At 44.9% G+C, this 11782-nt stretch overlaps 1 protein-coding gene across 1 annotated transcript; it reads right to left on the bottom strand.

The window, feature by feature from the left end:
* Nucleotides 1-1994: 1994 nt before the first annotated feature.
* LOC140489051 (ferritin, heavy subunit-like) lies at nucleotides 1995-6646 on the bottom strand. Its single transcript, XM_072588291.1, has 4 exons — nucleotides 6545-6646; nucleotides 3532-3678; nucleotides 2803-2855; nucleotides 1995-2079 (listed from the first exon to the last, which is right to left on the bottom strand). Exons 1-4 carry the CDS (start codon nucleotides 6644-6646, stop codon nucleotides 1995-1997), a joined length of 387 nt encoding a protein of 128 aa, XP_072444392.1.
* Between the last annotated feature and the right edge of the window lie 5136 nt (nucleotides 6647-11782).

Raw genomic sequence — 11782 nt, 5'->3', positions numbered from 1 at the left:
AGTGTGTGTGTGTATAGAGTGTGCATGCTCTCCCTGGGTCTGTGTGGGTTTCCTATGAGTGCTCCAGTTTCCTCCCACAGTCCAAAGATGTGCAGGATCGATGAATTGGCCATGGGAAATGCAGGGTTAAGAGGATGGGATGGGTGTGAACAGAATGCTGTTCAGATAATTAGTGCAGACTCAATGGGCTGAATGGCCTCAGCCTGCACTGTAGAGAGTATGTCAGCATGACTTGATTATTTACGATAAAAGGTTTTACATTGTGGAGTAAAATATGTTAAGGACCTAAACCCTCCCTGAAGGCTGCAGTGTATGCTCATTACAAAATTCACTCAAACAATCACCAGGAGATCCCCCTCCCTAACCCACGATCCCTGAAACCCCAAAGATGAAGGAGCAGCTGTACAGGAGAGTCAGCATCTCCAGGTTTTCCTTTCAGAATGACAGCACTCCCCAACTTGGAGAGAAATCACTGCTCCTTCAACATCACTGGGTCAAATCAAACTGCATCAGGAGAATCCTTCAGCACATGGGAAGCTGGGAGGAAGCAAGGATCAGCTTGGACTGCAAACTGCTGAATTTAGCAGCAAGAGTAAACCAGGTGGAAGCATCTAACCTCAAGCATTGCTGTTATTCCCAGATCAGTCAGCCTGCTCATTTCAGCTGTAGGTGACGATGAGAGCATGTGTATTAATTCAATGCAGCTCAGGAGAATTTCTTCTGCAGACTCCCAGGAATATGTGTCTGCAGGGAATTATGCCAGCTCGGGTGGGCAGGCTTGAGGTTTATTGAAAGTGCAGGAGTGGTGTTAGGAGTGAGTCTTCAGATAGGGAGGTACAGGAAAGTGAGGGAGACAGAGTGGGATAACAGTGCTACTGCTGGGAAAAACTGCCCCCTGCTGTGGATTGACTCCCAGTGATGGTAGAATGTGTATTCAGTCAAGGTGACCATCAGGAGCTGCATGTTGGATTCAGACTACAGAGCAATGAGTCACTTTGTACCCCACTGCTAAGGGCTGTAACAAGGGAAGGGGTGAAGAGCACAGGCCCGTGTTGGTCTGAACACCAATGGGCTCCAAAGGTTAGGCTCAGAGGAAAAAGAAAACAATAGCGTTTAGAATATCCTGGTCATGGTAGATTTCCATAGGGAAACTATACCAGATGCATTGAGATCATACCATTCCACCATCTGGGTAGAAACCAAAACCTGATGTATCTCACCCAAAAGCTTATGAGATGTGAGCAGATCTGGTCACCCAGATGATGCTGTTTTTGCTTCCAAATTGCAGAGTCCTTTCAAAGGAAAAGGAAGGTATTGATGCTGAGGTGAGCACTTGATGGGCAAATGTGGAAGTGAACTTGGAATCAAAGATGTAGGGTGTCTCAGGAAATGGAGATCTGGAGCTGATATTTTGATGAGGTATGGAACTTCCCTGCCCACTATTTGGATTAATGCCTACAGCTTTTGGCAAAAAAAAATATAATTCTTGGACAAAAGAATCATTAAAAATGTTTCCTACTCCCGAGTGTAAGACACCCAACCTCACATGTAGGGCAGGATAGCTTGAATTTTAGTTACAACAACCCCATCTAGTTATTCCTGTCCACTGGGGTGTCGAGTGTCAGCTGAGGTGGAAGAGTGAAGAGGAGACATTTGGTGAGGGGTTTTAGTCCAGTGACGTGAGCCAAATTGCAGGATCAAGCCACCCACCCCAGAGATAGCAAACAAGTTTGAGAGAAGGATCAGTGCTCTGAATGAAGGACTAAATGCAAGATCAATACAAGATTTTATTCATTTCCATTCAGGTAGTACAGCCATTACATTCTTGCCAACATATTCCTTCTCCCTAGGGAGGAGCCAGATTGTCCAAGTGAAGTCAGTAATGCATTCAGACAAAAGCAGACAGTACCCCATGCCCCACTAACTGCTGTCCTCCAGTGAGAGCCTGTCAAACAGGTACTCTCCCAGCCCATTCTCAGGGGCTCCCAGACGCTTCAGGTTGGTGATGTAGTCCCCAAGTCGCTTGATGATCTCAACCTCCTCATCCAAATAGTGAGTCTCCAGGAAGTCACACAGCTGGAACACAGGAATATTACATGAGCACAATCCAAGACAATTTGGAGAATTCTGCTGCAAAACATACTTGGCAGTAATAGGTCTAGACAACTTAAATCCAAACTAGAGATTTAATACTGGTGAATATATTAGCCTCTCAGCTGGCACATCTTGCCATTTAAGTGGAGCTGAGTTGTATTGTGGTGGATGGTGATCATTCCACTGCAATGGTCCTGAATAAGGAATCAGTGGCCAATATCACTTCAGCACTCCCACCAGATTACAATCCAAGTTCCTCCTTGACATTCTTGTTGAAGAGTTGCAAGATGGATCATTCCAGATCCACATTGGTGGTTACAATGTGATATCTGGACAAAGCTAAAAATCACATCAGGTTTTGTCCAACAGGTTTATTCAGAAGCACTGGCTTTCAGAGTGCTGCTTCTTCAGGTGATCGAAGAGTATTAGTTTGGAAGCTAGAGCTTCTGAATAAGCCTGTTGGACTATAACCTGGTGGCGTTAGTTTTAACTTTGTACACCCCAGTCTGACACTGGCATCTCCAAATCACATCTTGGCACATATTGCATTATTGAATTTCAAACCCACAGAGACCAACCAGTGAGGTGTTACCCTGAGGGTCTGGCAGTGAGGAGAATGAGGAGGTGAAGCTTACATGAGGGTCAGTCTGGGCAGTGGCGAGTTGGTGTAGATCCAGCAAACTCTGGTTCACATTCTTCTCCAGATCCAGGGCAACCTGCATTGCCTGCAGACCGTTACCCCACTCATCCCTCTCTGGCTTCTGAAACATGGAAACAAAGGACAGTTAAGGAACAGAATCAGAATCCTGACAGTGGGGTGAAGCAGGTCATTTAACCCATTTGTCCACATCAACCCTCCAGAGGGTCCCACACTGACCCAACCCATCCCTGTAATCCTGTTTAGAGAAACATGTAGCCTGTGTATCCCTGGAAACTGGGCAACCTAGCATGACCAAACTGACCAGCACATCTTTGTGCCCTGTTCAAACTGAGCAGATCCTAGAGGCTGGAATTGGACCTGGGTCCCTGGCACTGAGACAGTGCAGTGCCAGTACCATCCTCAAGTCCAGAGGAGGATTTGAGGAGAAAGGAAGGATTTTAGTGGGAGGTCAGGAAGTTGAGAAGTATGGAATGCAGCACCTGAGTGTGGGGGAGGCAGCTAGTCCAGTGACATTGCAGCAACATCTGGAGAAATACTTCAAATACTAGGGCACAGTGGGCTAATGGTTAAGTGCAGGTAGGTGGGATTAGTGTAGTTTGGCCAGCATAGATATGGTAGACCAAAGGGCCTGTTTCTAGGCAGTGAGTGGGAGATGGAAGAGATCATATGGGAAAGACAAGCAACAGCTCCTCAATTCCCTTCAGGATGAGCAAACCCTGTTACCGATGGATTGAAGCCACATCAAGAGCAGCCATTCCCCTCACCAACATTCCCACCTTCACATCCTGGAGGAGGACTCTGCCTCCACGCTGATTCTGGAATTTCAGCAGCTTCTCTGCATGTTCCTGCTTCCCCTGGGACTGATCTTTGAAGAACTGGGAGAAATGGTGCAGGGCAACGTCATCCCGGTCAAAGTATGACATCTGAAAGAGAACCATTTACATCCCATTAGCACATCACTGGGCCCAATTCTAGTTGGGAGAAGTAGAGACTAATTTAGCCCTCAGACTGCCTGCCTATTCAAGCAGTTATTAATGAACTGAATTCTCAGCCATTTTAATATCCCAGTGTTGTCCAGTGAGCCAGCAGCTCTTCACCCCAGCTTCCTCCTGAGGACATGCAACATCCATGTTTTAATTTGGATTAAACAGCTGGTGAGTTCCTCAGCAGGTCTGGTACAGCATCAGAGGAGAGAAACACGAAATTCATGTTTCTGCTCATTAACACCATTAGAATTGGAAGGTATTAGACATTGACTGAAACTCTTCAATAAAGGGAAGGAGGTATTGAGAGTGATATGTGCCAGATGGGACTAGATTAATGTGGGATATCTAGCTGGCATGGAAGAGTGGCTTAGAGGGTCGGTTTCTGTGCAGACCAGGTCTGGGATGGTAGATGTCAAATATTCTGCATGAAACCAACTGAAGTTGTAACCTTTAACAAGGTGAGGGTTCAGTTGGGTGACAAGGAAAGCCACTGGAGTACTAAGTGCAGTCTACTCCAGTCACCATTAACCAGAGGGGAATACCCAGTCACCAGGACATTGGGATACAAAACTGATATCAGAACCCTGGGACTGGAGGCCATTCAGCCCCTCAAGCCTCTCCTGCCATTCAATGAGAAAGTAACCATGAGGCTGCTGCTGCAAAAAAGACATTATTCCTTTGGGGCTAAACTAGAAAAATGGATGTTGGACACTGCGGGCACTAATTTAGTCAGGAGAGAGTTTTGTGCAAGTTGTAGATCATTGGGATTGTCTGTACCATAGATTGGATCAGTACAAATGTGTTCATATCAGAGTATGGAAGGGAATGAGTGGAATGGAATGGAATGAGAGAAAGGGGACCTGGGGTTTGCTGAGGAAAGCCTGTGCAAGGAGCCTTGGAATTGTGAGCAAGCAACTGAGTAATTAGAAAAGTGTAACTTGGTCAAGGAAGAGTCTTATACAGGGAAAACCTCATGTGACTCAGATTAACCATTACATCAAGCTGGTGACACCATCCACAGGTAAACTGAAAAGCACTATGCTTGGTTGGACTTGAGCAGTTCAAACCATTAGATTTAGACCCATATTTGACTCAGACATTGAACCATCATGCTCACGAGTGAAGTGTTAATGCTACTCCTTTAAACAGGATGTTTCATCCTTGGTTTGTGCCCCCCGTCAAGGAGGATCATAAAGGCAGAGGTGCTGCCATGTCTGGAAATAGCTTCAAAGAGGAAAAAAAAAGGTTCGTGGTCAGTTATTCTCCAATCTTGTTTTGTTTTAACTGGCAGAAACTGCAAGTGTCAGAGAAGCTGTTACTCTGAAACGAGGTTCCATGCTTCAAACAGATGTTGCTTACATGAATGCTCTGAAAACTCTCCTGCCAGCAAGAAGCAGTTTGTATTTACCATTTGCTAAAGGGGGTGTTTTTGGGCTGTTGTGGGGATTGGAACAGCTTTGTTATGTTGCAATGGAGACCATTGGGTTCCAAGTAGTTGGACTGTCCTAAACTCCTGTGTCCTTTTGTTGGTGCTTCTACCATAGTATGTCGATAGTTGTTTGTATAAAGCAGAATGGTTTGACCAGCTGCATCACCTCCTGGAGTATACACTATAAAACTGCCTTTCTGATGAGGAAAGGTTAGCGTCTTGACAATCTTAGTGGTTTTGCCAGATCCAGACTGGGCCCCAACAGTTGGTTGAGGATCATCAGGGGGCACAGCTCCGGTCAGAGTGAAAGGGAGTGATCCATCCTTATTAAAATCTAACTGGTTCACCAATGAAAGCTGTTCCCACCTCCATCAGAGCTCTAGGGACTTCATTCTCATCTCATGAGAGAGAACAGAGGAGCCCCAGAGTGTGATGAATATTCACCACATGTCTGGAGGAGTGTACCTGCAACATTCGAGAGTGAGACACCATCCAGGATAAAACAGCCCACTCCATTGGTACCGTATTCTCCACCTCCCTTCAGTGTCCATTATCTACCAGGTACCCTACAGCATTCAATAAAAACCTTTCAATTAGGTCATTCTAACACTTCAGAAGGGCATGGGCAAATCATTACTGGGAAAAGAGGGCCATTTTAATTCTCATACCATCCTGATTTGATGGTCTCCATTTCTTCAGTCATTGGGTCAAGTTTCAGACTACTCCAGCCACCTTGTGGGTACACCAACACTACAGCAAGTCAATTCTTCCTCCAGGTGAAGGGATGGACAACCAGTGGCTACCTGACCATCCACACAAATGGATAATACACAAAAATAAATAGGCCTCAACTGGAGCCTACTTAAGTGGAGGCCAGTCACAGGCTGACATTAAATACCTCTGCTCAGATCAGCCAAGTATCATTGATAAACACTGCCATAACTCCCTTTTACAGTATCAAATCTAGTATGATGCTTATTTAGCATTAGCAGAAAATAAACCAAACATACCAGAATACATGAAAGCAGCAGAACGGCAGCTGGTCAATGGATACCTCCATATGGTTGACCTAAATGGTTTTTAAGCTATTCCTGTAAAATATCCTGTTTTGACAATCCTAGGGAAACAACAGTTACTGCATGTGACAGCCATATCAGGGAATTGTACACTAACCAAGAACACTTCACCTTGCATACATTATTGCACATCAGTATCATACTGCATTGTTGCTGTAACACCACAGTTATCTTGAATTGTGAAACAGGTAAGAGCTACTAAAGTCAATCTACAGGAGCATCAAGTTAATCTGATAAAGGAAAAAGGAAAACTTTACTTCACATAATAGAAGCAATTATAAATAGATACAACACTCACCAAAGACTGATAGAGATAGGAGGCAGTGAGCTCCAAGTTAATCTGCTTGTTGACAGCAGCTTCACAATCCTGGTGATAGTTTTGACAAATCTGGGAAGCCATTTTGTGACAAATATTGTACTACTGGCCTACCCAAGACAAGTCACAGGCTCATCACAAACTTAGAATTACCACCAACTCTACCTAAATCACCACACCCTTTGGACTTTTATTTATATTCCAGGAGCAGACCTCATTTTATTAAGCAGGAAATGACACAATCAGTGATGGCCAATCACTCTTGTTAATCAATCGATCAGCTGCCATGTCCATTCAGCGCAGAATGGGAATTGGATCCAGAAGCCAATTAGAATTTACAACTGGTCGATGATGAAATTGGCGATTGACCTCTTACACAAGTGAAAATTCTGTAAATATATCTACCTGAAAATGAGATTAAAACATACTCTGAAACATCACTATTGTATTTGAGCTTGTGTATTAAGACATGCTGAAAACAGATTTGCAGAACTTTGTTAGTTTGTTACTCTGAAGGATTTGTCTTCCAAGCTTTTGAATGACAGTATTGGGAGTCCATTGAAAAATGGCTGGATTTTGTTGACCTTAAACATTTGCCTATTGATTGACAGTGACAGAAATGAAGTGCTTTTGGGTCATCTAGTGGAGGGAACTGATGTACTTTGTGGATCCTTTCTGAATCTGCTGTGATCTTTTGGATCTTAGGTCTCAGGAAGCCCAGTTTACAAACCAAAACATTAAATGTACTGAGTGCCTCAGCCATGTAGTAGGCCTCAGGCCTCCATGTCTAAACTGCTGCTGGAAATATATTGCACGATCAACTTTTGTGTCCCCATGTTCAGCTTTTAATTGTTTCTAGATAAATTAGCCCTCAACTCAAGGATGTTTCCAAGTGGAGAGATTCTGATTCTGATTCTGATCCTGTTTACATTGTTATCTGTCGAATGTACAGCTCAGAAACTGGCCTCCCAACTCGATGTGGTCCATACGCACATCTTTATGGACATGAGAATATCTCAACATAAAGTTGAATGTGTTGAACTGAGCAGCCTCCAGTGGACTGGTTGTGCTGTGAGAGTTTAGGGATTGAAGGTGCCCTCTCAATGTTAGGGTATGATCACAGCCTTGACGGATGGATTGGTGGAAGCAAGTTACTTTGACCCAGTATCTGATTCAAATACCAGATTACAGTCTAGTCATTACTTGTCAGATTGAGTTACAAGTTTGAGTATTATACATGGAACCATGGTCAGAGTCAACCCTGATAAATATTCATGACGATGAGAGCAAGTCAGAGGCTGGGAATTCTGTTGCGAATTTCTCAACTCGTGAATTTCCAAAGCCTCTCCACCATCTACAAGACCAAAGTTATGAAAAGTGGTGGAATACTTTCCAATTTTCTGTCTGAATCCAGCCCCAAAACTGACGAAGCCCCAGGGAAATCTCTCGCCATCCGGAGTTGGAACAATATCACTGTTTCTGAATCCAAGTCCCGGAAGGCCCCCCCCTCAGCAGCAGCAGCAGCAGCATCATTCTGGTCTCTCCCACACCAGGTGGGCTGTAATCACCAGCTCATCACCACCACCTGAAGGGTAACTGCGGCTGGGCACGAAACACAGCCTTCTGATTGGCACACTGAAGATTGACCAATAAAAACCACCCTGTGATGGGTTGTGGGAGTACAACACTAGAGGCGCATAGGCTAAAGGTGAGAGGGGAAAGATGAAAATAGGGGCATGAGGGTCAACCTTTTCAGAGAGAGTGTGCTGTGTACGTGGAACGAGCTGCCAGAGGAAGTGGTGGAGGCGGGTACAATTATAACATTTAAAACACATTTGGATGGATACATGAATGGGAAGGTTTGAGAGAGACATGGGCCAAATGCAGGCAAGGGCAACTGGTACAGTTTTGAAAATCTGGTCGGCATGGACAGGTTGGGCCGAATGGTCTGCTTCTGTGATGTATGACTCTATGACTTTACTGGTGTGCAACAAGAAGTTTCTTTAGGATGGTGTGGTGGCTCAGTGGTTAGCACTGCTGCCTCACAGCGCCAGGGACCTGGGTTTGATTCCAGTGTGTGTGTGTATAGAGTGTGCATGCTCTCCCTGGGTCTGTGTGGGTTTCATATGAGTGCTCCAGTTTCGAACCACAGTCCAAAGATGTGCAGGATCGGTGAATTGGCCATGGGAAATGCAAGGTTAAGAGGATTGGATGGGTCTGAACAGGATGCTGTTCAGATAATTGGTGCAGAATCGATGGGCTGAATGGCCTCAGCCTGCACTGTAGAGAGTATGTCGGCATGGCTTGATTATTTGCAGTAAAAGGTTTTACGTTGTGGGATAAATATGTTAAGGACCTAAACCCTCCCTGAAGGCTGCAGTGTATGCTCATTACAAAATTCACACAAACAATCACCAGGAGAGCCCCCTCCCTAACCCACGATCCCTGAAACCCCAAAGATGAAGGAGCAGCTGTACAGGAGAGTCAGCATCTCCAGGTTTTCCTTTCAGAATGACAGCACTCCCAACTTGGAGAGAAATCGCTGCTCCTTCAACATCACTGGGTCAAATCAAACTGCATCAGGAGAATCCTTCAGCACATGGGAAGCTGGGAGGAAGCAAGGATCAGCTTGGACTGCAAATTGCTGACTTTAGCAGCAAGAGTAAACCAGGTGGAAGCATCTAACCTCAAGCATTGCTGTTATTCCCAGATCACAGTCAGCCTGCTCATTTCAGCTGTAGGTGATGATGAGAGCATGTGTATTAATTCAATGCAGCTCAGGAGAATTTCTTCAGCTGACTCCCAGGAATGTGTGTCTACAGGGAATTATCCCAGCTCTGGGTGGGCAGGCTTGAGGTTTATTGAACGTGCAGGAGTGGTGTTAGGAGTGTGTCTTCAGATAGGGAGGTACACAAAAGTGAGGGAGACACAGTGGGATATTAGTGCTACTGCTGGGAAAAACTCCCCCCTGCTGTGCATCGACTCCTAGTTGAGGTAAAGTGGGTATTCAATCAAGGTGCTCATCAGGAGCTGCATGTTGGATTCAGACTACAGAGCAATGAGCCACTCTTTGTACCCCACTGCTAAGGGCTGTAACAAGGGAAAGGGCGAAATTCACAGGCCCCTGTGCTGGTCTGAACACCACTGGGCTCCTAAAGCTCGGCTCAGAGGAAAAAGAAAACAGTAGCATTTAGAATATCCTGGTCATGGTGGAATTCCATAGGGACGCTATACCAGACAAATTGAGATCATACCATTCCACCATCTGGGTAGAAACCAGAACCTGATGGATCTCACCCAAAAGCCTAAGAGAGGCAAGCAGATCTGGTCACCCAGATGATGCAGTTTTTGATTCCAAATTGCAGAGTCCTTTCAAAGTGAAGGAAGGTATTGATGCTGAGGTGAACACTTTATGGGCAAATGTGGAAATGAACTTGGAATCAAAGTTGTAGGATGTCTCGGGAAATGGATGTCTGGAGCTGATATTTTGATGAGGTATGGAACTTCCCTGCCCACTATTTGGATTAATGCCTACAGCTTTAGGCAAAAAAGTATAATTGTTGGACAAAAGAATCATTTAAAAGAGAGGTTTTCTACTCCAGAGTGGAAAACACCCAACCTCATTTTAATTCTCATACCATCCTGATTTGACGGAATGCTTACAGGATGGCTTTTTGGAACAGCTTGTCATGGAGCCCACAAGGGAGCAGGCTATTCTGGACCTAGTGCTTTGCAATGAACCAGACTTTACAAAAGATCTTAAAGTAAGGGAACCCTTAGGAAGCAGTGATCATAATATGGTAGAGTTCAGTCTGCAGTTTGAAAGAGAAGGCAAAATCGGATGTAATGGTGTTACAGTTGAAGAAAGATAATTATGAGGGCATGAGAGGCGAACTGATGAAAGTAGACTGGAAGCAGAGCCTAGCAGGGAAGACAGTAGAGCAAAAATGGCAGGAGATGGTGGGTAAAATTGACGACACTGTACAGAGGTTCATCCCCAAGAAGAGAAAGATTATCCAGGGAGGAATTAGACAGCCATGGCTGATAAAGGAAGTGAGGAAATCTATCAAAGAAAGGAGATCCTATGAAGTGGCCAAGATCACTGGGAAATCAGAAGATTGGGAAGGCTACAAAAACAAAGATGATAACAAAGAAAGAAATAAGGAAGAAGAGGATCAAATATGAAGGAAGGCTAGCCAGTAATATTAGAACTGATAGTAAAAGTTTCTTTCAATACATAACAAACTACAGACAAAAGTAGACATTGGGCCACTTCAAACTGATGCTGGAAGCCTCGTGATAGGAGATAAGGAAATAGCAGGAGAACCTAAGTACTTTGCATCAGTCTTCACAGTGGAAGACATGAGTAATATCCCAACAATTAAAGGGACGCAGGGGGTTGAGTTGAGTATGGTTGCCATTACAGAAGAGAAAGTGCCAGAAAAGTTAAAAAGGTCTTAAAATTGACAAATCTCCAGGCCCCGATGGGATACATCCTGGAGTTCGAGGGAGGTGGCTGAGGAAATAGTGGAGGCGTTGGTTGAGATCTTTCAAAAGTCACTAGAGTCAGGGAAAGTCCCGGATGATTGGAAGATCACTGTTGTAACCCCCTTGTTCAAGAAAGGAGCAAGACAAGAGATGGAAAATTATAGGCCAATTAGCCTAACCTCTGTTGTTGGTAAAATTCTAGAATCCATCATTAAGGATGAGGTTTCCAAATTCTTGGAAGAGCAGGGTCAGATTAGAACAAGTCAATATGGATTTAGTAAGGGGAGGTCGTGCCTGACAAACCTGTTGGAGTTCTTTGAAGAGGTGACAAGTAGGTTAGACCAGGGAAACCCAGTCGACGTGGTCTCTCTAGACTTCCAAAAGGCCTTTGATAAGGTGCCACACGGGAGGCTGCTGAGCAAGGTGAGGGCCCATGGTGTTAGAGGTGAGCTACTGGTATGGATTGGGGATTTGCTGTCTGACAGAAGAGAGTTGGGAACAAGAGGTTCTTTTTCGGAATGGCAGCCGGTGACAAGCGGTGTCCCGCAGAGTTCAGTGTTGGGGCTGCAGCTGTTCACATTACGTATTAATGACCTGGATGAAGGGACTGGGGAATGTTTAGCAGAGTTTGCCAATGATACAAAGTTAGGTGGACAGGCAGGTAGTACTGAGGAAGTGGGGAGGCTACAGAAGGATCTAGACAGTTTGGGAGAGTGGTCCAGGAAATGACTG

The sequence above is a fragment of the Chiloscyllium punctatum genome, chromosome 18, assembly GCF_047496795.1.
Source record: "Chiloscyllium punctatum isolate Juve2018m chromosome 18, sChiPun1.3, whole genome shotgun sequence".
NCBI lineage: Eukaryota > Metazoa > Chordata > Chondrichthyes > Orectolobiformes > Hemiscylliidae > Chiloscyllium > Chiloscyllium punctatum.
This window is presented reverse-complemented; position numbering and strand designations above follow the sequence as displayed.